Source organism: Oncorhynchus nerka, linkage group LG2 (genome assembly GCF_034236695.1).
Source record: "Oncorhynchus nerka isolate Pitt River linkage group LG2, Oner_Uvic_2.0, whole genome shotgun sequence".
NCBI classification, from domain to species: domain Eukaryota; kingdom Metazoa; phylum Chordata; class Actinopteri; order Salmoniformes; family Salmonidae; genus Oncorhynchus; species Oncorhynchus nerka.
This window is the reverse complement of record NC_088397.1, coordinates 54,088,644-54,115,489: the sequence shown is the minus strand read 5'-3', so window position 1 is coordinate 54,115,489 and position 26,846 is coordinate 54,088,644. Positions and strand designations below refer to the sequence as shown.

The window sequence follows — 26,846 nt, the reverse complement described above, 5'->3', positions numbered from 1 at the left end:
GTCGTTTTTAAACTCAGCCCCTATTGAAGTTACAGTGGGATATTTGTTATGTTGCACTTCCTAAGGCTTCCACTAGATGTCAACCATTTTTATAAACTTGTTTGAAGCTTCTATTGTGAAGTGGGGCCGAATGAGAGGGGAATGAGTCAGAGGTCTGGCAGCAGCCTCGATCTCAGTCACGCGCATTCACATGAGAGGTAGCTCTCGTTCCATTGCTTTTCTACAGGCAATGGAATTCTCTGGTTGGAACATTATTGAACATTTATGATAAAAACATCCTAAAGATTGATTCTATACATAGTTTGATATGTTTCTACGACCAGTAATATAACTTTTTGGAATTTTCGTCTGACCTTTCCGCTGGAAGTTGCACGCTCGTTTCGATTTGTTTACCAAACACCCTAACAAAAGGAGGTATATGGACATAAATTATGAACTTTATCGAACAAATCAAACATTTATTGTGGGACTGGGATTCCTGGGAGTACATTCTGATGAAGATCACCAAAGGTAAGTGAATATTTACAATGCTATTTCTGACTAATGTTGACTGCGCAACATGGCGGATATTTATTTTGGCTGTTTTGGGCTCTGAGCGCCGTACTCAAGATTATGCTTTTTCCGTAAAGTTTTTGGGAAATCTGACACAGCGGTTGCATGAAGGAGCAGTTTATCTAAAGTTACATGCATAACACTTGAATTTTCATCAACATTTATAATGAGTATTTCTGTGAATTGATGTGGCTCTCTGCAAAATCACCGCATGTTTTGAAACTACTGAACATAACACACCAATGTAAAATGAGATTTTTGGATATAAATATGCACTTTATCGAACAAAACATACATGTATTGTGTAACATGAAGTCCTATGAGTGTCATCTGATGAAGATCATCAAAGGTTAGTGATTACTTTTATCTCTATTTTATCGCTTTTTGTGACTCCTCTCTTTGGCTGGAAAAATGGATGGGTTTTTCTGTGACTTGGTGGTGACCTAACATAATTGTTTGTGGAGCTTTCGCTGCAAAGCATTTTTGAAATCAGACACTGTGGATGGATTAACGAGAATTGTATCTTTAAAATGGTGCCTTATACTTGTATGTTTGAGAAATTTGATTTATGAGATTTCTGTTGATTTGTATTTGGTGCCCTGCAATTTCATTGGCTGTTGGCGAGGGGTTCCATTCCCAGACAGGTTAAACAGCCAAAGCACAATTTATTCTCTTTAACAAACTTATGTCGCTCTGCGGTGGGCTTATCCATGAATTTCCAGCATTTGTGGAGACTGTGACCTGACTTCTCACAGAAGACACAACTAGTAACAGTATCTTTCTCATCAGAGTTTGTTGCTAATACCCTTGCTCCGGGGCTTTGAATCCTTGGCGTCTTAGGTTTTCCATCTTCGCTTGGTTTCAAAGCATGAAGAGATGTTACAGGATTGCAAGCGATCTTTGCTTCTCTCGTGAGAAACTTCACAAACTGACTGAAACTTGGAAAGGTCTCAGTTTCTTCTAAGATGTCTATAACCTTTCTATTCCATCTTGAAGTTAGCCAATCTGGACGTTTAGCGAGGATATTTTGGTTTTCATTACAGTCATTAAGCACCTCCAGGCCCTTATTCTGAGACATAGCAGCCTCACAGCTGCGAAGTCTACAAGGTCTCTAAGTTCAAGACGGTCCTTGGATCCTATCTTAGGCCATGCATTGAGCTGATCTCTGAAGGACTTGGCGATGAGGAATTTGTTTTCGTAACTTTCTTCAAGAATGGTCCACGCAGCATGGTAGGCTGACTCTGTTCCTAACATAAAGTATCTTTCGATGGCTTTCTTGGCAGTCCCACCGACATATTATCTTAAGTAATATATCTTCTCAGTTGCTGGTATGTTCTTCCTGTCTATCAGAGTCTGAAAAGAGACCTTCCAGTCAGTGAACGAGTGATTCTCCATTGAATGTTACTGGTTCTGGTATGGGGAGGCGGCTTTCACTGATTGATTCCGTTTGTAACCTGAACATGGTCTTGGTGCCATCTTCTTGTTGTGTGCTTGTCACAACATGTTGTGGTGAGAGACTGTGAAATGAGCCACTTCTGTGTATTACTTTTTTCACAGATTTGCAGTTAGAGAGCAGTTCTCTCTTCTCGGCCTCTGATTTTTCATCTTGCTCATACACTTGCATCCGCGCATTGGCAGCATTTAGTTTCTTGAGCACTTCTAGGCGCTCTAACTCTCTACGCTTGTCTTCTAGCGTCTTCGCCTGGCAGCATTTTCTACCTCTAACTTGACTCGCAGCCTAGCTTCTTCTAAGCTGCGTTTCATAGCCTCAGCTTCTTGCTCCACTGACCTCTTAACTTCATCTTCAAGTCTCTGAAGCTCTTCTAGTTGGCGTTCTTGCTTAACCATTACTTAAAGCTGCTTGGTTAGCAGCAACTTCCGCCGCAGCCTCTTGTCTCTTGACAGATGACACGCTTGAGCGTCTGGAGTTGACCTTTGAGTCTGGGAGGACTGGCAAATATTCAGAAAATACATGTATATTTATTGGAGTAGTACCTTCTTCACATTAAAGCTTAACTGTGCATGCACCAATTAAACAACTTGGAAGTATAATTATTACTGGGTACAGACATCATTTGGATGTTAACAAAAAATGTTCTGTGTAAATTGCAGAGTCAGCACATTCATTAACACTACAATATTTGCACAATAACATAATGGATATACAACAAGGAAAACAATTTGCCCACTCAGCCTGAAGTCTCAGTCATAACTAACACAGAAGACATGTATTGTACAGGAAAACATTTATTCCGGTTGTGTCTGGGTGTGCAAAACCCCATGAAGGAGTTACTGCAACGAAATGAAAATAAATTAAACTCACAAGAAACTGTAAGAGAAATAAATTTAAATATGGTACTGTTTTTTTCTCCAGTGTAAGAGAGCTTGAGAGGTTGCAGTGCATATAACGCAAATGCATCACAAACAGTTGCAGATATGATCAAATATGACAGGGGAGTAGTTTGGCTTTCCACAACCAAATGCATTCATAGACTTGAATCTACAAGTATGTCAGAGAACTGGATATGAAATACATTTATTTACATATTCACTTAAATACACTGTAAAACTTCTAGTTTATTTGCCGTTTCAAATACCCGGTACTCTGTTAGAAAAGTAATAACAAAGACGTCTGGTGTTTGATGTTGGGGAGAACATGCTGGTCCTAAGAGGTAAAGCTGAGTTTGAAGAGCAGAGTCTGGGGAGTGGTGACATCAGCTACGGCCAGCTCCTGCCCATCTAACAGACCCAGCTCTGGGGAAAAAATGTTAATTACAAGAATGAGTCCAACCACAAAGAGGACTAGAAGCACACACTATAGACAGTAATGAAGGCTGGGTAAGCATAATGTCATCAATATGAAACACTATTAAACCTGTATCAAACCTACATGGCATATATTACAATTAGGGACCTCACCTTTCAGTGACTTGCTCAGATTGGGGCGTGTCCTCTGTTCAATTGACGCGACTGTCTGTCAAAACAAAATATGAGTCAATAGCCAGCCAACTACTTGTATGCCTGCTCAAGACTATTATTTTCACCATGATCAGAACAAAAAACTTTACATATTGCATATCAAAATGTGAAAATTCACCTGCAAATACAATGTTTTATTTTTTCCTTCCAATGTCGCAGTGATGGCTGGAGATTTCATTTGTCTGAAAAATTTAGTTGTGAGTGTCATTATGACCAAGACGCAGTCCAAACTACTGTATAATATCACATTGGGGGTCACAGAATTCAGGAAACATAACACCTACGTGGCAGGTGAACTTACAGAGAAGCGTTTTCAGTCAGGTAATCGAGCACCTCCTGGAGCTTGGCTGAGGGAGAGAAGTGCAGGTCCTGGGGGACTTGGCTGCAGGATGAACAGTTCTCCTGACATTTCAAACAAATATAGAGGTATTAGATGTATTACCAGTTACCTTTCATCATACCATTGTTAACCTGAGAGCTGTACACAGAAATCCCAGTACACAGAAAACCCACCTTTCGCTCTGCCTCAAACGTATAGGTATACAGACCATCAACGTCATTGAACACCATGTAGTTGTTCAGAGGAATGTAGGCACTGCAGACAAAGCGGAAAAGTCATGAAGCTGTTGTGAAATGCATATGCACTTCCATGTACTTATGGACTGGTTTAGTAGTAAATCAGCAATTGAAAACTCACCTTGATGCTATTTTGAAGACCTCCGTGGCACAAGCAGCTAAAATGGGGTCAAAAAGTAATTAGCTAAAGACATTTCTATTTACTAATAGTAAATACAGAAAGTCCTATCACAATGCTGCCTAATGTTTAATCTAGCTCGTAAAACCCTTTATGCACAAATAAAACTAGCCAAATAAAACGTTGACATTTCCTTTAGTGTGTACTCATTTACCAGCAATGACTGCATTTGTGGACGCCACAGCCGGGATGATCCTCTTTACAACACCTGTAGCACGGGAACAAAAAGAAAACATTCACTGTGACAATACTACCTGTCAACATTTTTAGAACACCTACTCATTCAAGGGTTTTTCTTAATGTATTTACTATTTTCTACATTGTAGAATAACAGTGAAAACATCAAAACCATGAAATGGTAAACAAATCAAAATATATTGGTCCTATAAGAGCTCTTTGTCACTGTTCTGACAAAAACTCACACTCATTCTTATGTTTAACAAATGTATCATATAGTGTGTGTGTGGCAGGCTTACAACGATGGCAAAAAACAACATATGAGAGTGCGCTGACCCTGGTGCTAGAAGGGGTACGCAGCTGGAGGTTGAATGTTTGAAGGGGTACGGGACTATGAAGGGGTACGGGACCAGAGTTTCTCTGTGGAGATGGGAGAACCTTCCAGAAGGACAACCATCTATGCAGCACTCTACCAATCAGGCCTTTTGGTAGAGTGGCCAGACAGAAGCCACTTCTCAGTAAAATACACATGACAGCCCACTTGGAGTCTGCCAAAAGGCTCCTAAAGGACTCTCAGACCATGAGAAACAAGATTCTCTGGTCTGATGAAACCAAGATGGAACTCTTTGGTCTGAATGCCAAGTGTCACATCTGGAGGAAACCTGGCACCATCCCTACGGTGAAGCATGGTGGTGTCAGCATCATGCTGTGGGGATGTTTTTCAGCAGCAGGGACTGGGAGACTAGTCAGGATTGAGGGAAAGATTAACGGAGCAAAGTACAGAGAGATCCTTGATGAAAACCTGCTCCAGAGCGCTCAGGACCTCAGACTGGGGCAAAGGTTCACCTTCCAAAAGGACAACAACACTAAGCACACAGTCAATACAACGCAGGAGTGGCCTCAGGACAAGTCTCTGAATGTCCTTAAGAGGCCCAGACAGAGCCCGGACTTGAACCCGATAGAACATCTCTGGAGAGACCTGAAAATAGCTGTGCAGCGACGCTCCCAATCCAACCTGACAGCCCTTGAGATGATCTGCAGAGAAGAATGGGAGAAACACCCCAAATACAGGTGTGCCAAGCTTTTAGCGTCACACCCAAGAAAACTTGAGGCTGTAATCGCTGCCAAAGGTGCTTCAACAAAGTACTGAATAAAGGTTGTTTTTGTTTTTGCTTTGTCATTATGGGGTATTGTGTGTAGATTGAGGGGGGAAAATAAATTAAGGTATTTTAGAAAAAGGCTGTAGCGTAACAAAATGTGGAAAAAGTCAAGGGGTTTGAATACTTTCCGAAATGCACTGAATATATAGGCTTATTATCTAGTAATCTATTTCTCTTGTTATTAGGTCATTTATTCCTCTCTTTTGGTTTACCAGAATATACCGTTAAGACAATTAGCTTTCAGCTCAAGTAGACTATTTGTAGGTCTAGGTTTTGATTATCAGGTCAGTCTCACTGTGCATGCTGCAGATGCATCAACTACTGCTGAACAATTTCAGTAGGACATTAGACTATTTAGAAAAGGTGGGTACGTCGCCAATGTTAGTTGTGGTTTTGGGGGTTTGTTAGTAATACTGTATGTTATGCTATGTAATGGTACTGTATGTCATGGCTGAGCTGTGCTCAGTTAGGACCTTTCAGCATGCAGTCTGCTCAAGAATCCATCTGTCTGCCTACTCTTCATGGCCTACGGAGAGGCAACAAACATGCATATCAGTATCGCTCCTCTCAGTAGCACAAGTTTGAGTTCACATTAAGGCAACGGTGTTGGGTTTACATTATGCTGTTCCAGTGGCGGTCCGTATGATGGCATTAGGGGTACTTCAGTATGATTACACTAAATGTTCCTTCCCTTCAATCTTGCATAATCTCTTAAGTTCTGTTTGCATTACGGCGTCTCATATGTGGAACATTGTCGTCATCATCAGAACTAACACTGCTTTGTCCTCTCATGTTGTGCTGCCTGCATGCTGAGCACGGGCAGCACCTGGCGAACCTCTGTTCAACATTGATGCTGGCAACCAATGACAAGATACTGGAACTCATCACGGTTCTGGTTCCTTCGTCAGCACTGAGGGATAGCTCTGAGTTATAGAGTTATAGGCCGTCCAATTCTGCATCGGCGCCGCTACGGGTTCTCAATTGATCCCAGCTTCACTCTGATCCTCTGCTGCTACAATGCATTGCTTCTGAGCTTGTGAAACATACATGAGTTTGTGCAGTATTCTTGCTCCCACCCCAGCCTCCACCTGTTAGGTTCCCTGTTCCTGTTAGGGGGATTGGTATAGCTTACCGCACTCACTGCTCGTAGGCTATATTTTATATGGCTGCTTTACTTGTGCAGTGAGTTACCCTGAAGGAGCAGAGCCTATATCGCCAAGACATGCATTATTCATTGCTGAATAAATGGATGAGCATATTTCTACGCATCGTTTTCTTTCTGAAATGAAACGTTCTGTTTTCCTTATCTTAATCTTTGTAATGGAATGCTTGAATAATATAGGACTAAAATAAGATGCAGACGTCTTTCACTTCTCTTCATGAAGATTGAATGGATATGGGTGTACAGGTCTGAGTAAAAAAAAAACATGTTATAGCCTACCGCCATTGTGCGTTCTCTCTTGATTCAAACTCCCTGTGTGTTCAATTGGCTGCTTTATTTAGCATTACATGTTCAAGTCTTTGAAAAAGCTATTAGTATAAGAAATGCCCACCCTCCACCGATTAAGCTTTTCGTGGGACACCAAGAGCTAAGGGGTGTTTTTTAAAGGAGAGGCCAGGGGAGCACAGGTGAGTATTGCGCAAGAGACATAGGCTATAAGTTTGAAGCTCATGCATAACCCATCATTCCTTAGCTAAATATACAGCTAATACTCTATTGACTTTATTACCTGAAAGAGGTAGGCTAGGACATTGAGAGATATATAACCATCTTGAACAGGATGATCTATTTTGAATGCAATTTGAATGGAATTGATTAAGAGAAAGATATGGAGTGGGTTTAAGCATGAAATCTCAGTAACCCATTTCCCGGTATTCAACCCTAGTCCGATCCTTATGGAGGTCCAAGAATAGGAGCACAATTCAGTATTGCAGAATGTGTGTTCTCACCCTGGGTGAGTCTGTAGGTGACTCCTGTGATGCTGAACTCTGCTGCCCGCTCCTGAGACTTCTGGTACACCCACTGGATGTGCTCCGGGTCATCTGCGTCCAGCCCCACACCATCTGACAATACAACACACAATCAGGATAGAAATGTTAAGGGATCTTCATGTACAGTTGCAAAAAAAAGTATGTGAACCCTTTGGAATTACCTGGATTTCTACATAAATTGGTCATCAAAATGTGATCTGATCTTCCTCTAAGTCACAACAATAGACAAACATAGTGTGCTTAAACTAATAACACACAAATTATTGTGTTTTTCTTGTCTATATTGAATACATCATTTAAACATTCAGAGTGTAGGTTGGAAAACGTATGTGAACCCCTAGGCTAATGACTTCTCCAAAAGCTAATTGGAGCCAGGAATCCGATAACCTGGAGTCCAATCAATGAGAAGAGATTGGAGATGTTGGTTAGAGCTGCCCTGCAATATAAAAACCACTCACAAAATGTGAGTTTGTTATTCACATGAAGCATTGCCTGATGTGAACCATGCCTCGAACAAAAGAGATCTCAGAAGACCTAAGATTAAGAATTGGGTTAAGGGTTACAAAAGTATCTATGAAAGCCTTGATGTTCATCAATCCATGGTAGGACAAATTGTCTATAAATGGAGAAAGTTCAGCACTGTTGCTACTCTCCCTAGACGTGGCCGTCCTGCAAAGATGACTGCAAGAGCACAACACAGAACTCAATGAGGTTAAGAAGAATCCTAGAGTGTCAGCTAAAGGCTTACATAAATCTTTGGAACATGCTAACATCTCTGTTAGAGGTCGACCGATTAATCAGATTGGCCGATTAATTAGGGCCGACTTCAAGTTTTCATAACAATCGGAAATCGTTATTTCTGGGCGCCGATTTGCGGATTTTTTTTTTTTTTTACACCTTTATTTAATCTTTATTTAACTAGGCAAGTCAGTTAAGAACACATTCTTATTTTCAACAACGGCCTAGGAACAGTGGGTTAACTGCCTCGTTCAGGCGCAGAAAGACAGATTTTCACCTTGTCAGTTCGGGGGTTCCAGTTCTTGCAGTCTAGTCCAACTAGTCCAACGCAATAACGACCTGCCTCTCTCTCGTTGCACTCCACAAGGAGACTGACTGCCTGTTACGCAAATGCAGTAAGCCAAGGTAAGTTGCTAGCTAGCATTAAACTTATCTTATAAAAAACAATCAATCATAATCACTAGTTAACTACACATGGTCGATGATATTACTAGATATTATCTAGCGTCTCCTGTGTTGCATATAATCTGACTGAGCATCCAAGCATACAAGTATCTAAGTATCTGACTGAGCGGTGGTAGGCAGAAGCAAGCGCGTAAATCTTCATTCAAACAGCACTTTCGTGCGTTTTGCCAGCAGCTCCTCGTTGTGCGTCAAGCATTGCACTGTTTATGACTTCAAACCTATCAACTCCCGAGATGAGGCTGGTGTGACCGAAGTGAAATGGCTGGCTAGTTAGCGCTTGCTAATAGTGTTTCAAACTTCACACGCTCTGAGCCTTGGGGTGGTTGTTTCCCTTGCTCTGCATGGGAAACGCTGCTTCGATATGGTGGCTGTTGTCGTCGTGTTGCTGGTTCGAGCCGAGAGGGACGGAAGCTATACTGTTACACTGTTCTTAACTGACTTGCCTAGTTAAATAAAGGTTACATATATATATATATATTTTTTTTTTTGTATATCTGTCCGCCAATTGAAGCTCAACAGAGGTTGGGTGATACAACAGGACAACAACCCAAAACACAGAAGTAAATCAACAACAGAATGGCTTCAACAGAAGAAAATACACCTTCTGGAATGGCCCAGTCAGAGTCCTGACCACAACCCGATTGAGATGTTGTGGCATAACTGCGACATCCTAAGAATATTGCTGAACTGAAAGAGTTTTGTAAAGAGGAAGGGTCCAAAATTCCTCCTGACCGTTGTGCAGGTCTGAGACGCAACTACAGAAAACGTTTGGTTGAGGTTATTGCTGCCAAAGGAGTGTCAACCAGTTATTAAATCCGAGGGTTCACATACTTTTTCCAACCTGCACTATGAATGTTTACACGTTGTGTTCAATAAAGATATGAAAACGTGTAATTGTTTGTGTGTTATTAGTTTAAGAAGACTGTATTTGTCTATTGTTGTGACTTAGATGAAGATCAGATCAAATTTTATGACCAATTTATGCAGAACTCCAGGTAATTCCAAAGGGTTCACATACTTTTTCTTGCCACTGTACCCATGGCTGGTACTACTATTGAAATAAATCTGTCACTCCTTACGGAGCATTAACATATTTGAATCAAAAAATAATCTGTGAGAAAACGAAGGCACAGTAATATCTGGTCAAATAAGCATGTTAACAAGCTGATTGGGTACATACCTCCGAAGGGTTTCTCTTTAGGCCACAGCAGCATGCGGACATACTCAACACAATGTTCTGGTAACCGGGGCATGGAGGCTATCGTACACATGGGGAAGTTAATCTGAGAAAATAAACATATTTAGAGGAAGCAACACATTAGATCCCGGAATAAAAAGACTAGCCATCCTGATACATCTGGATGTAAAACAAAAGCTAGCACACCTGTGGTGGGTAGAGCTCCAGGGTGCAGTCGATGCAGGCAGTCATGCCAGGGAAGATGACCCGAGCGTTTCCCTTGAAGCCCTCTGTCCCCCCGTCAATCAGCGGGATGATGGAGCTGGGGTCCAGCACCCCGTCTTCATAAACCAGCAGAGACAGCTAGAGAGGAATGGAAAATCACACAGGGTAAATTGTGAAAAAGGCAGACCAACTGATCTCTGTTTAACAATCAGGTTTTTTTTTATATCTAAATGGACTGGCTTTTTATAGATTGATCATGGAAATCTGTGCAGGACATAAGGGTACTCGAACAAGTGAGCACTAGATTGCATTCCACTTGATCTATATTTCACTTAGAATACATTTTGTAATAACATACCAACATGCCATTCATCCATCTCCTGGCGATTATGGAGTCGAGTCCACAAACTATTATGTGGAATTCTGTGTGAGGGAGACAAAGCTGTAATTATTTAAAATGAAACAAAACATACAGCTAATTTGATATTTCCTATAATGAGTAATCTGAAAGAGGACGAGGATAGACGAATCCCAGGACTTACGTCTATAAAACGACTCATCAAAGTCTTGTATTTTCTTGAAATGGCTGTGCAATTTTATAAGGATATCAGTAGATTGGGGAAGCAGGTAGCCTAGCGGTTACAGTGTTGGGCCAGTAACCGAAAGCGTCCTGATTTGAATACCCGAGCCGAAAAGGTGAAAAATCTGTCAATGTGCCCTTGAGCAAGGCACTTAAACCTAATTTGCTCCAGGGGCACAGTACTATGGCTGATCCTGTAAAACAACACCTATCCGGGTGTGACAATTAAACTTTTTTTTTTATTAACCTGGGCTATAATAATAATGTATTATATATTATTATTATAATTATTATAAATCAACTCCCAAATCATCCATTTTACTTCATCTCCAAAGGATACGGGACCACGTTGCATCCTGGAATGCGTCCATTGATAAAATCCGCTGCAATGTCTGCCTTTGGCCGACCCACATCCTTCAGCCTTCAGAGATACACATACCATCCATACCATCCATTAGAAAAAGTACAGTGCATTCGGAAAGTATTCAGACCCCTTGACTTTTTCCACATTTTGTTACGTTACAGCCTTATTCTAAAATTGATTAAATTGTTTGTTCCCCTCATCAATCTACACATAATACCCACATTTACATTTAAGTCATTTAGCAGACGCTCTTATCCAGAGCGACTTACAAATTGGTGCATTCACCTTATGACATCCAGTGGAACAGTAGTGCATCTAAATCTTTTAAGGGGGGGGGGTGAGAGGGATTACTTTATCCTATCCTAGGTATTCCTTAAAGAGGTGGGGTTTTTGACAAAGCAAAAACAGGTTTTTAGAAATGTTTGCAAATGTATTAAAAATAAAAACGGAAATATATCATTTACATAAGTATTCAGACCCTTAGTACTTTGTTGACGCACCTTAGGCAGCGATTACAGCCTCTCGAGTCTGGTTATGATGCTAAAAGCTTGTCATACCTATATTTCGGGAGTTTCTCCCATTCTTCTTTGCAGATCCTCTCAAGTGCTGTCAGGTTGGATGGGGAGTGTTGCTGCACAGCTATTTTCAGGTCTCTCAAGAGATGTTTGATCAGGTTCAAGTCCGGGCTCTGGCTGAGCCACTCAAGGACATTCAGAGCCACTCCTGCGTTGTCTTGGCTGTGTGCTTAGGGTCATTGTCCTGTTGGAAGGTGAACCATCACTCCAGTCTGAGGTCCTGAACACTCTGGAGCAGGTTTTAATCAAGGATCTCTCTGTACTTTGCTCCGTTCATCTTTCCCTCGATCTTGACAAGTCTCCTAGTCCCTGCCGCTGAAAAACAACCCCACAGCATGATGCTGCTACCACCACCATGCTTCCAAACCTGCTGGTGCCAGGTTTCCTCCAGACATGACGCTTGGCATTCAGGCCAAAGAGTTCAATCTTGGTTTCATCAGACCCGTTTGTGTACCAATGTTGTTTCTCATGGTCTGAGAGTCCTTTAGGTGCCTTTTGGAAAACTCCAAGCGGGTTGTCATGTGCCATTTTACTGAGGAGTAGCTTCCATCTGGACTGATTGAGTGCTGCAGAGATGGTTGCCCTCCTGAAGGGTTCCACCATTCCCACAGAGGAACTCTGGAGCTCTTTCAGAGTTACCATCAGGTTCTAGGTCACCTCCCTGACCAAGGCCCTTCTCCCCCGATTGCTCAGTTTAGCCAGGCAGCCAGCTTTAGGAAGAGTCTTGGTGGTTCCAAACTTATTCCATTTAAGAATGATAGAGGCCACTGTGTTCTTGGGGACCTTCAATGCTGCAGAAATGTTTTGGTACCCTTCCCCAGATCTGTGCCTTGACACAATCCTGCCTTTGAGTACTACAGACAATTCCTTTGACCTCATGGCTTGGTTTTTGCTTATATAGACAGGTGTTTGCCTTACCAAATCATGTCCAATCAATTGAATTTACCACATGTCGACTCCAATCAAGTTGTAGAAACATCTTAAGGATGATCAATGGAAACAGGATGACCTGAGTTCAATTTCGAGTCTCATTGCAAAGGGTCTGAATACTCCTGTAAATAGGGTATTTCCCGTTTTTAAAACATTTCTAAAAACCTGTTTTCGCTTTGTCATTAAGGGGTATTATGTGTAGATTGATGAGGTATTTAAATATATATATTTTAGAATAATGCTGTAACGTAACAAAATGTGGAAAAAGTCAAGTGGTCTGAATACTTTCCGAATGCATTGTATGTACAAAATCAACAACACCAATAATGACAAGGGATGAGTAGAAAAAAGTGAAAGGCAAATTATCTGACCTAAAGAGGAACTGTCTGTTGAGGTTGGAAACGTCAATGGTATCCATGTCAACAACGTGTATGTGACGAAAACCTGACAAGGCCTGGTCCACAGCATCCCCAAAAGATGGGAAAATGACAGAGTGAATATCTATCAGAACCAATGTTGTTATAAGTGTCCTAATTAAACTACTTAAGTAAGACTACACTGGGTATCTTTCTCCTCAAGAAATAGGCTATTCAACATTTCCATGAAAGATATGATACGCAAACTGACGGTTACTAGCAGAACAGTGTGTGCAGGTCTATCTCTCACATTGCCACTCATTGCAAAGGGAAAATATGTTGTAGAGTAGCATGTGCATTCAAGAGATGAAATCATACCAGATCTTTGAGAAGTTCACATCCAAGGCCACCTGCTCCAATAACAAGTATTTTGCAGGTGTCTAACAAAAACTGGAGCGACTGTAAGGAAATAAGCAACAGTTCCATTAGGGTTAGGTTAATCAGTAATAAAGGAAGCCATCACAGCACAATCAAAAGTATTCAGATGTGCAACTGAGCTCTGGTATGACATGAACCATGGCTTTTAGTATGAAATTATTTGCAACCCATTCAGTGCTGTTCCTTGTTTTATTTACAAACGTTGAGTATGCACTGTGATGATTACCTCTGTGCTCGGCTCAAAGTCAGGGTGAGTGAAAGGTCCTGGTCTTTCCAGAAATGTATTGATGTGGTTCCATCGTCCGTCCCATTCGCCCCCGTCTCTGCTGCCCCCATCCACCACCATCCTGGAGAGAACACAGGACAGGAGTCCAGCTAAATATGTCAGTGGGGAGACATTTGAGGAATATAAAACTTCATTATCCTATAAATATTTTATCAATTAGAAACAGCTGCCATACATGTTTATAGCAGACATGCAAATAGCAGAGAAGCACATTGTTATTTTATAAACAATCATATGTAGAAAGTACAGTCATGATTACCTAGCAGCAACCTTATAACATATCTTATTGTCTCATATGTTTTTTGTTTATAACTCTGTGATGGTTTAAACGTGTATCGCTGCACCTAGGGTGCCATGCTATGGAAGAAGCACAGTACCTTATTGACAGCCAGTAAGTGGATAGCTAGCTAGCCAACAAGCCTACACTACAGTAACTGTCTCAGCGCCTCTAGCACTAAGATGCAGTGCCTTAGATAGCTGGGCCACTCGGGAACCCATTCAATGATTGAATATCGGTTTCAAAGCAGCCATTTGTAGGGATACTATATTATAGACCAATAACAACAGGAAATATTTACTGTAGGCTAGTTAGAACTAGCTAGCGTAGCTATATATTTATTTGGATTTAGCTGCCGTCTGAGTTATTCGAGACAGCGTTTTAATCCCTGCTCTATTCACCCTCTCAAACCTGCTGCCAGTTCTAGCAATTCATTACTAACTTCTCAGTCAGCTCCACTACTCTCCTTCTTTTCTTCTCCCTAAAAAGAGAGAATAAAAGAAGGTTCATACATGCTTTGCTTTCAGCAGGTAACCAGTTAATGGGATGTGAAAGCATCGTTCGGGCAGTTAACGGCTATGTCTTGCTTGTTTACTTCTGCAGCTACTTACGGCTCGTCAGTATCCGCCATTTTCGTGCCCAGGAAGACTAATACTACCCACCATGCATTGCACGGACACCGGTGTGGAATGGACAATGCAATCCGAGATCCTTGGGACGTCCCTATCATAAAACCCTAACCTTAATATAAGAAATTCTAAACGATTTATACTTTTACTTTTTATTTAAGTACATTTAAAACCAACTACGTTTAGACTATTACTCAAGTAGTATTTTACTGGGTGACTTTCACTTTGAGTAATTTTCTTTAAAAGGTATCATTACTTTTAAATAAAGTATGAAAATGTGGTACTTTTTCCACCACTGCTGATTGGCTTCTACGTTTGTGGTTACTGGCTAGAAAATTGAGTACGGACCAAAACGTGCACGTTCGAGTTGCGTCAGGGACAACTGTAGCATTTTAGTTAAACCTAACCCTTAACCTACATTCAACGTTAATTCTCCTAACCTGCTACTTTAATTATTCAAACCTACTGCGTTAGTTCTCCTAACCTGTTATGTAAAGTATGGTCATCAGTATTGAGAAACCAATAGTAGGCCTTTCATCTGTGTAAAACTAAAACGTGCACCAAGGGTGGAGGCGGCGCCCAAGACCCAGATTTGGAAACCGAGATCGAGACTAGAACCCCTTGGGAAAGCCTTTATTCACCATGATACCAGTAGGTGGTAGTATATACTATGAAATGACAGAGAGAAACTCGTGGAAGATCAAACATATTGAATAAGGGTAGGCCGAGTACACAAAAAGCAAACATGCAGTGTATTTCAAGTACCCTGTTTGCCGTTCTCTTTCACATGTTCTATGTAACGTTTTACTTCTAATTGTGGTTCTTTTGTAACTACGTTTCTTTGGTCCCACGTGTTGGATGGATGGTGGTTTAATAATGGCAAAGAAGGTGAATGTGACTCATTGGTAATTACTTGATAATTACACTGCTGAAGGAACAGCTCTTTAAGATTAGCAATTACCCATAAAACCAGTTAACAGTCTCAGAGGGGATGGGAAAATAGCCTGTCTGAAGTACATTTCTGTTCAAGAAGAAATAGTCCTTGAGAGTGGCAATTAATGTCAGTTGTCCTTATTGGCCTGGATGCAATCTGTAGCACAATCAATTATTCAGGGCTGCCTTGGCATATATTTACATCACTCTTCTCTTGGGTGTTATTTTTAGATGTAGGGCTATCTATTTACACCAATGGTTCCCAAACTAGGGTTCACGGCCCCACATGGTTACACCTGATAAGAAAATCGGGTCTTGGGAGAATTTCCAAAATCCAAAAAAAAAAAAATGATATACAGTACCAGTCAAAAGTTTGGACACGCTGACACATTCAAGAGTTTTTCTTTATTTTTAATATTTTCTACATTGTAGAATAAAGGGAAGACATCGAAAACTATGAAATAACACATATGGAATCATGTAGTTACCAAAAAAGTGTTAAACAAATCTAAATGTAATTTTTTTAAATTTACTGGAGTGCACTCGCAAAAACCATCATGCGCTATGATGAAACTGGCTCTCATGAGGATAGCCAAAGGAAAAGAAGACCCAGAGTTACCTCTGCTGCAGAGGATACGTTTATTAGAGTTACCAACCTCAGAAATTGCAGCCCAAATAAATGCTTCACAGAGTTCAAGTAACAAACACATCTCAACATCAACTGTTCAGAGGAGACTGTGAATCAGGCCTTCATGGTCAAATTGCTGCAAAGAAGAGACTTGCATGATCCAAGAAACACGAGCAATGGACATTAGACTGGTGGAAATCTGTCCTTTTGTCCGATTTTTGCCAACCGTCACGTCTTTGTGAGATGCAGACATGGTGAACGGATGATCTCCGCATATGTGGTTCCCACTATGAAGCATGGAGGAGGTGGTGTGGGGGTGCTATGCTGGTGGCACTGTCTGTGATTTATTTAGAATTCAAGGCACACTTAACCAGCTTGTCTACCACAGCATTCTGTAGCAATACCCCATCCCATCTGGTTTGCGCTTAGTGGGACAATCATTTGTTTTTCAACAGGACAATGATCCAGAACACACCTCCAGGCTGTGTAAGGGCTATTTGACCAAGAAGGAGAGTGATGGAGTGCTGCATCAGATGACCTCAACCCAATTGAGATGGTTTGGGATGAGTTGGACCGCAGAGTGAAGGAAAAGCAGCCAACAAGTGCTCAGCATATGTCAAATCAAATCAAATGTTATTGGTCACATGCACGTTTAGCAGATGTAATTGCGGGTGGAGAAAAAATGCTTGTGCTTCTAGTTCCGACAGTGCAGCAATATCTATTAAGTAATATCTAACAATTTCACAACAAATACCTAATACACACAGATCTAAGTAAAGGAATGGAATTAAGAATATACAGTGGAAAGAAAAAGTGTGTGAACCCTTTGGAAATACCTGGATTTCTGCATAAATTGGTCATAAAATTTGATCTGATCTTCATCTTGGTCACAACAATAGACAAACACAGTCTGCTTAAACTAATAACACACAAACAATTATACATTTTCATGTCTTTATTGAACACCCCATGTATACAGTCACAGTACAGGGTGGGAAAAGTATGTGAACCCTCGGATTTAATAACTGGTTGACCCTCCTTCGGCAGCAATAACCTCAACCAAATGTTTTCTGTAGTTGTGGATCAGATCTGCACAATCATTTTGGACCATTCCTCTTTACAAAACTGTTTCAGATCAGCAATATTCTTGGGATGTCTGGTGTGACGTGCTCTATTGAGGTCATGCTGCAGCATCTCAATTGGGTTGTGGTCAGGACTCTAACTAGGCCACTGCATAAGGTGTATTTTCTTCTGTTGAAGCCATTCTGTTGTTGATTTCCTTCTGTGTTTTGAGTCGTTGTCCTGTTGCTTCACCAAACTTCTGTTTAGCTTCAATTGGAGGACAGATAGCCTTATATTATCCTGCAAAATGTCTTGATATACATGGGAATTCATTTTTCCGTTGATGATAGCAAGCTGCCCAGGCCCTGAGGCATCAAAGCAGCCCCAAACCATGACGGGTGGTGTTGGTGTTGTGTGTTCCTTCAAAACAACTCACCTGTAGTTTCATCTGTCCACAGAATATTTTGCCAGTAGCGCTGTGGAATATCCAGGTGCACTTTTGCAAACTTCAGACATTCAGCAATGTTTTATTTGGACAGCAGTGGCTTCTTCTGTGGTGTCCTCACATGAACACCATTCTTGTTTAGTGTTTTACATATCGTAAACTCGTCAACAAAGATGTTAGCATATTCCAGAGATTTCTGTAAGTCTTTAGCTGACACTCTAGGATTCTTCTTAACCTCATTGAGAGTTCTGCGCTGTGCTTTTGCAGTCATCTTTGCTGAACGGCCACTCCTAGCGAGAGTAGAAAAAGTGCTGAACTTTCTCCATTTATAGATAATTTGTCTTACTGTGGACTGATGAACATCAAGGCTTTAAGAGATACTTTTGTAACCCTTTCCAGCTTTATGCAAGTCAACAATTCTAAATCGTAGGTCTTCTGAGATTTATTTTGTTCAAGGCATGGTTCACATCAGGCAATGCTTCTTGTGAATAGCAAACTCATTTTTTGTGTGTTTTTTATAGGGCAAGGCAGCTCTAACCAACATCTCCAATCTCGTCTCATTGATTGGCCTCCAGGTTAGCTGACTCCAATTTGCTTTTGAAAAAGTCATTAGCCTAGGGGTTCACATACTTTTTCCAACCTAAACTGTGAATGTTTAAATGATGTATTCAATATAGACAAGAAAAATACAATACGTTGTGTGTTATTAGCTTAAGCACACAATGTTTGTCTATTGTTGTGACATAGATTAAGATCAGATCAATGTTGATGACCAAATTATGCAGAAATCCATGTAATTCCAAAGGGTTCACACTTTTTCTTGACACTTTATAAACTTGACTTGGAGTAATGTTTGCGCTTTACATACTAGGCATAGCCTGTAGATTTACCCTACTTTTAAGATCATGCTGTAGCAGGGTGGGTGTAGAGAGACACATGATATGACTCCATTGGATATGACTTTCAGTCTACTCCTCTGCTTCTCACCAGTAAATCTACCCAGATTACACTAATGACACTGGGAGGTTAATCTCATCACAGAATGATTAATAAACCTTAGATGTGCCTCAACGTATTTTAAGATACATGCCTAGGAGCACATTAATGTCATTAATCCATCTGCCCAACCCTCACCCACCCACATTAAAGCACATTTGCAACCATTACCTTCCGCGGAGGTCACCAAAATCTGCCTAATGTATGCAATTACATCATGGAGCTCCCTGCAGTTTGATGCAGATATAATTCTGGGATTTGTTAAAAACATCAGCATTGGTGTGTGAGTCTCTCTGTGTTTGTGTATGCAAATCATGTGTATTCATGCAATATAAAGTGCTCTCTGGGTTCTATCTGAAGAGAACATTCAAGTTTTTTTCATAATGAGATTTTTGTTCCATGCGACAGCCTCTGACATCTGATGACTAATAATCATGTTAACCCAGAGATGTCCTTCATAGCTGACTAACTGACATTATTATAACCTCCCTCTCTCTCTCATCAATGATGTCAACAAGGCAGACAACAGAGCAATCCGATCAGAATTCTATCAAAAGAGCTTAATCACCGTGAAAGAATCTAATTTGAAAACATTAAAAAGTTCCATGTGGAATATGCAATTTGATCTCTTATTGTGATATCATTGGTAGAAGGTTTTTGACATTGGAGTGATTCCCCAGTACTTTTGTATACTTTTGACCCAGTAGTTCTGAAAGTAGCACTCACAAGCCAAAAGTGGTCCCTAAAAATTGCATACTACGTCACATATGTGCAGATATGTGCACCACGTCATTGCTCTCTCGTTCTGCTGTGTGTGTATCTTGCTAGATGTCACTCAAATGGCGGGGGGCTGGAGCTCATTGGCTAGAACTCAAATTGCTAGAGGCTTGGCCCATGTCGGGGAAGATGCAGGGAAAATGGTGCAGCACACCTTCCAGAAAAACAGTCGCTTTCAAACTAGGGATTTTGTGGCCAATTGATGTAAAACAATAATTTTGCTCATAGATTATGCATGTATGAACTACATATTGACACTTCCAGCCCAATACTTAGTAGTCGCCAAAGTTCCGTAGAATGTCTTTAAGACTCTATAATGTTTTATCTGGAGATGTTACAATGCAAAAATTGGTGGCTTTAGCACTTGCTCTGTACAATGAGTAGTATTTTGATCTCAATAAAGTATTTATGAACATTGAAAAATATAAACATGAATATTGAAAACTTAACATTTTTGATTTGGCAAATGTTTTAATATATTGTGGAATATAATATACTCTATGGGCATATCAAAGTTCCAAAGTGGGATCTCTGCACGTTTTCTCAGTTCTGCCCAGACATTTTCTATAGGATGAGGTCAGGGCTTTGTGATGGCCATGCCAAGGACAACATAGTCCTTAAGCCATTTGCCACAACTTTGAAAGTATGCTTGGGGTTATTGTCCATTTGGAAGACCCATTTGCGAGCAAGCTTTAACTAACTGACTGATGTCTTAAGATGTTGCTTCAGTTTATCCACGTAATTTTCCCGCCTCATGATGCCATCTATTTTGTGAAGTGCACCACTCCCTCCTGCAGCAAAGCACCCCCACAACATAATGCTGCCACCCCCGTGCTTCACGGTTGGGATGGTGTTCTTCGGCTTGCAAACCTCCCCCTTATTCCTCCAAACATAACGATGGTCATTATGACCAAACAGTTATATTTTTGTTTCATCAGACCAGAGGACATTTCTCCAAAAAATACAATCTTTGTCCCCATGTGCAGTTTCAAACCGTAGTCTGGCTTTTTATGACGGTTTTGGAGCAGTGGCTTCTTCCTTGCTGAGCGGCCTTTCAGGTTATGTTGATGTAGGACTCGTTTTACTAGATATAGATACTTTTGTACCTGTTTCCTCCAGCACCTTCATAAGGTCCTTTGCTGTTATTCTGGGATTGATTTGCACTTTTCGCACCAAAGTACGCTCATCTCTAGGAGACAGAATGCGTCTCCTTCCTAAGCGGTATGAAGGCTGTGTGGTCCCATGGTGTTTATACTTGTGTACTATTGTTTGTACAGATGAACGTGGTACCTTCAGGCGTTTGTAAATTGCTCCCAAGGATGAACCAGACTTGTGTGTGGAGGCACAGTCAACTTTATTCATGTGAACTTCTGATCCTCTGGAATTGTGATACAGTGAAATAATCTGTCTGTAAACAATTGTTGGAAAAATTACTTGTGTTGTGCACAAAGTAGATGTCCTAACCGACTTGCCAGAACTATAGTTTGTTAACAAGAAATTTGTGGCGTGTGGTTGAAAAATGAGTTTTAATGACTCCAACCTAAGTGTATGTGAACTTCCGACTTCAACTGTAACAGATCACAGTCCTCCTTTTACTTCTATCATTGCACATCCTGCAAATGACCAGCAGAGGGCAACCATTTTGAATTTATTTTCACATTCTCTCAGTTGGTAATGCTTCAAATGTGATCATAACTCCAATAGTAGCAGAGATCCCACTCAGGAACTTTGATTTGCCGAGAGAGTATTTTATGTTCAATAATAATGTGAAACATTTGACAGATAATTGTTTTGATATTTTCAATTTTAATGATTATATTGTTCAATATTCATAAATTAATGTAAAAAACATTATTGCAATCAAAATAGTATTCATATTACAGATCAAGCGGCAATGCTTCAGATGACACTTTTTTCCCCCTTATTTTTTCCCCCACACGTTTGTGGGACACATTTTTTAAATGTATTATTAAATTGCTTCTTTATTATAAAAAATACAACGTTTTTACAATGGCACAATAGGGAAGTGTGGGCTAAAGGTTCATGGTCCCCCAGACTATCACCCACAACTCCCCCAGAACACCCCCACCCTATTCAGCCCTCTACCTTGATGAGGTGGACACACAAAAACAAACAAGCAATTACCCTAACAAGCTACAAAAGACATGAACGGGAATTACATACAACAAAATAAAACAATAAATGCACCTCAAGAAACAAAAACAAGAAACAACTAGAATTGTCATAAGACTGGAGCACCTTCCCTTTGTATATGAAATTAGGCCCATCCCTCTTGACATGTTATTTGGTCCCACTTATCTGTCAAATCTTGGGACCTCCCACTTTCAATCCTTCTAGTGTATAATAGTGTTTTTCTTTAATATTGAAAGAATCCAATACTAACATATTTGTTTTCTGATTTTTTTAAAGTGAGAACCTTCCCCAGCAGAGTCAAGAGATTGTATATCTTGTTGCATCTGTCCCTTAAGCCATACAATTTAACTGTTTGTGGAGAGATAACAAAATCTTGTAAAACAGGAAGTGACCACTCTTGTACTTTTGCCCAAAAGTTAGAAACTACAGGGCAATGCCAGAAAATATTTAACAAATCCTCCACTTCCAAACAACAAAAACAGCACAAAGGGAATTCTTCGATGCCCCATTTTGTAGCATCTTGTTAGTAGCCCGAAATGTGTCTGTTGTTTTATAAATCAAACCAAAAACCTATTTCCGAGGGTTGGGAGTATCAAACTGCTCTTTCCAGTAAGAAGATTTGTTTTCCAAATGAAAATGGTACATGTCTTTATTGAGTTTATCTCTAATTAGAATCTGTGAGATTTAATATAAGGTCTGCAAACAAACAGTTTATCTTTTCTTTCCCTTATCACTTTTTCTTCCAATCTGTTGGAATTGCTGCCAGTAACTGATTGTAATTATGATTTGTACATACGATATGTTTACATACATTGGGGATAGTGTTTCAAATACAATAAAATTCCCATTACTATCAATGATATCTTTTAAAAAATAAGATCCCATTTTCCAGAAACACTTTTTTTTTTATCAGTGTATTTGAATTCAACTATATGATTTGGCTCAGAATATCTGTCATTTCTTCCAGGGGAAAATATTGAAAATGCAACCAAGCTTTTATTGATTCTTTGAAGAATGTGGATATGTCCATTAAGAAATCCTGCAGGAACCAAGTAAAGTGCAAAGACTTAATTTGTATAAAAATGTATATTTTGGAATTGAAACGTGGGTTTGTCTTTTCTCAGATTTGACTTGAGATCCAACTCATATTTTACAAATAGTTTTTGAATCCATGAGGCTTTCAGAAATTGATTTAAGGCTTCAATATTCTTTAAGTACAGCCCTCCATTGTCATACGTAATATAGATAAAATTCCATTTGACCTTTTCTGGTTTACTATTATATATAAACGGAATGATCTTGGCTTCAAACTGATTAAAGAAAACCTCATCTGGGGATGGACATGGCAGGAAAAGATAGATAAACAGAGACAATGAAGGTGTTTATCAATGTCACTCTGCCATATAAAGACAAAGCTTTACATTTCCCCGGCAATAGTATTTTGCCAATTTTGGCTAGTTTCAAATCAAAGTTCTCCTTTACAAGATCCTTCATTCTTGTGTATGCCAAGCATGTCCACTGGGCCATTTCTCCACTTAGTTAGTACGCAACATGGCAAAGGATAGTTGGACTTTTTTAAGGAACCCACTCTCAAAATGGTCAATGTCTCATCATTTGGTTTAAGACTTTATAAGCTGAATGGGAAATGTTGTATCCTCTGGATAAGGACATATTGGTTTCAAGACCATTGATACTCAGACCGACTATATTGGAATTGTTCCTGATTCTGATGGCCAGCATCTCAATAGCCAATAAGAATAAATGAGGCGAAACTGGATCCCCGTGTCAGACCTCTCTAAATAGCTCAATGTTCTCCGATAAATACCCATTATTCCCTACTTTACTCTCTGCTTTCTGATATAAAATTTAAACCACTGAATAAACAACTTAACAAAATGTAAATACTGAAAGCACCTATGAATGAAATCCCACCTTTTCTTATCAAAATCCTGCTAAAAAATCTGCAATGAACACCAAACCCATCTTTTCTTCTTTTACATAATGTTCAATCGTTTCCAGAAAATAAGGAATATTGTCACCAATGTAGTGACCCTCAATAAAGCCACATTGCTCACTGAGTCATTTTGCTTATTACTTTCTTTATTCCAATGATACACATTTTAATACAATGCGGGTGTCACAGAGGGTCTCTAGTGTTTGAGGTGTACAGGGATTTTATGCTGGCCATTTGCCTCCTGCCTCAATAGAAATGTAATCAGTCTCTCTCATTGGGTTGTTGATAGTTCTCCCTGTTCAAAGGAACATTTTAAACAGTGTAAAAAAAAGACCCTGTACACCAGTTTTGAAAGGGTTCATTTACATTAGTAGTTCATCGTCAGCAATCAACCCCTCACAGGATGCTTTTTGTATTTCCATTAACTGGTACCCATCGTCTTCAGGGAAGGTTAGCTGCTCCTTGAAAGAAGAAATGTGACTGAAATATTGTACTTTCTCCTGTATTATCTGGTTGGGTGATAATAAATTAAGCCCTTCAGAGGAAAGCAGTTTTATGACAGTTTTCTTATGTTGATTCCTTTGGTTCAACCTACAAAAAAAAGCATGTACCACTTTTCCACTTTTCCCATCCAAGCTGCGTTTGATCTGTAAGTAATACCATTAGTAATTTATATCCTCAGTTAATTCATTTTCCCTCCTAACATACTGTATATCCAACCCCCCCCCCCCCCCATGATGAGCACTTGACTGAATGGTGTCTGAACACATTTTTGAAAGTGTCCCAGACAACCTGAGCATCAGTAGATCCCACATTATGTTGAAGGAAGATCAAAAATCAAACGAAATGAGAAGTTTTTTAGAACAAAGTCTTCATCTTTTAGGAGTGATTGACTGACACCACTGTTTGCTTTGTAGCACCTACGGATGAAACCCTGTGAAGTCTTAAAGGAGACCTGGGTAAGGCCAAAATGTAATAAATAATTTCTCAATTATGCTTTTAGATATAAATGACAATAATCCTTCCTCCAAAGGACTATTCTATGAACTGCATTTCTTGAGAATCATGGTCTTCATTTGTCTGGGTTTTATAAAGAATCCCTCATCGTCTTCGTATCTGTTGAAGAAGTTATCTGACTCCTATGGATATTGATCAAAGTGCACCATCATTCAGGATTTTCCTAATCAAGTCCTGATGGTCAATACAACTGTGATAAGATACTGTGTGTAGTCTAATTGAAGAAATGAGCAGATGTCTTCATAATAGAAGAGAGATGTTCTCATATTAGTGTAATAACATGCCACATGGTAGGCTACAGCTTACATAAGGCAGTGATAGCCTAGCTACACAATGCAGTGAAAAACACTCCTCAGGTATCCATTCCTGCCCTCTCGTGTGAGATTCCTCTCGAGTTGAGGATACTTGAGGCGCTTTGAGGAAGTGAGAACACCACGTCATCTGTCAATTCTCTCTTTTCAAGAACATTCTGAATGTCACAGGTTCTCCCTTGACCTGTTGGAACTTTCTGTTATCCATCATAGTACAGTTACTGTTGTAACCAGGGAGGGACTGTAGTGACCAGAGGAATCCTAGTCCAACACTCAATCATAATGGGATAGTCCGTCTGTGATCAAATCAAATCACATATTATTTGTGACATACACATGGTTTGCAGATGTTATTGCGAGTGGAGCGAAATGCGTGTGCTTATATACTCAGCAAAAAAAGAAAACGTCCTCTCACTGTCAACTGTGTTTATTTTCAGCAAACTTAACATGTGTAAATATTTGTATGAACATAACAAGATTCAACAACTGCGACATAAACTGAACAAGGGGGGGCGGCAAAATCAAAATTGAAGTCAGTATCTGGTGTAGCCACCAGCTGCATTAAGTACTGAAGTGCATCTCCTCCTCATGGACTGCACCAGATTTGCCAGGTCTTACTGTGAGATGTTACCCCACTCTTCCACCAAGGCACCTGCAAGTTCCCAGACATTTCTGGGGGGGAATGGCCCTAGCCCTCACCCTCCATTCAAACAGGTCCCAGACGTGCTCAATGGGATTGAGATCTGGGCTCTTCGCTGGCCATGGCAGAACACTGACATTCCTGTCTTGCAGGACATAGGCAAGATGCAATAGATGGTATAAAATACAGTATATACATATGAGATGAGTAATGCAAGATTTGTAAACATTATTAAAGTGGCATTATTAAAGTGACTAGTGATCCATTTATTAAAGTGGCCAATGATTTGAAGTGTGTATGTAGGCAGCAGCCTCTCTTTGTTAGTGAGCGTGGGGACTCTCACTAGAACCTGGCATCAGTTTTTGGCACTGAAATGTACCATTTTAAAGTCAAACACATTAGCATTTGTGTCCATTCATTTTATATAGATTGTATTTTGTGGGGGGAAAGGTTATTCTAACATGAGTCCCATTGCCATACTGGACATTTAGAGTATGCTAAGTCTACAGTGGTGATAGTAGTAATGATGATGTGTCACCATTGTCTTCCATGGAGGGCAGTGAGCGGTGCTGTCAGGGCGAGGAGAGGATAGAGGGACACTACCCAGATTGTTATTGCGCCGTGAGTGATTCATTACTCTCTCCGCCTTAGTGGTTTGATTAAGGCTCCTGTGATTTATCTATGTTATTCAGAACATTATTATACCATCCATATACGCACTCAACAAAGACACAGTGTCGACTGGCTTGTGCACGTGGGTGCATGTGCGTGTGTGTGAATCTCCTTGCTATAATATAAATCTTGTAGCTTGCCAAGTGCGTCTGAATAAATTAGGAAATGTACTCCCTCCAACAATTGCGCATTAAAGCAGTATTGTGGAAAACTCTAACCAAAGACTAAGGCAGAGACTACTTAATTGTATAATATAAAAATCTTTAATCAAGCAGCTGTGAGGGAGATCTATCTCTGATTTCACAGAGAAGAAGTTCAAGAGTAAAATGGCCCTTATATAGTGGGAGGTAAAAATACAATGATTATTGCCCTCTGACAAACCATCAAACAGGCAAAGCATCAATACAGGACTAAGATTGAATCGTACTACACCGGCACCGACGCTCGTCAGATGTGGCAGGGCTTGCAAACTATTACAGACTACAAAGGGAAGCACAGCCGAGATCTGCCCAGAGTCAGGAGGCTACCAGATTAACTAAATTACTTCTATGCTCGCTACGAGGCAAGTAACACTGAAGCATGCATGAGAGCATCAGCTGCTCC

General features: G+C 40.2%; 1 protein-coding gene across 5 annotated transcripts in view; it reads right to left on the bottom strand.

The window, feature by feature from the left end:
* Positions 1-2,512: 2,512 nt before the first annotated feature.
* The window catches only part of LOC115138151 (NEDD8-activating enzyme E1 catalytic subunit), a 31,312-nt gene continuing 6,978 nt past the window's right edge, over positions 2,513-26,846 (bottom strand). Inside the window, exons 1-18 of one of the 5 annotated variants that reach the window (XM_029674683.2) lie at positions 14,637-14,686; positions 14,468-14,506; positions 13,689-13,809; positions 13,403-13,483; positions 13,040-13,122; positions 11,140-11,220; positions 10,762-10,805; positions 10,578-10,642; positions 10,202-10,357; positions 9,998-10,100; positions 7,573-7,686; positions 4,440-4,493; positions 4,229-4,265; positions 4,045-4,126; positions 3,833-3,933; positions 3,650-3,713; positions 3,472-3,526; positions 2,513-3,306 (exon numbers count right to left, since the gene is read on the bottom strand). In XM_029674683.2, the coding sequence (XP_029530543.1) occupies positions 3,218-3,306; positions 3,472-3,526; positions 3,650-3,713; positions 3,833-3,933; positions 4,045-4,126; positions 4,229-4,265; positions 4,440-4,493; positions 7,573-7,686; positions 9,998-10,100; positions 10,202-10,357; positions 10,578-10,642; positions 10,762-10,805; positions 11,140-11,220; positions 13,040-13,122; positions 13,403-13,483; positions 13,689-13,809; positions 14,468-14,506; positions 14,637-14,656 (1,389 nt within the window). In that variant the 5' untranslated portion in view covers positions 14,657-14,686 and the 3' untranslated portion in view covers positions 2,513-3,217. The other 4 variants (XM_029674690.2, XM_029674697.2, XM_065000212.1 and 1 more) reach the window with 4 other exon arrangements.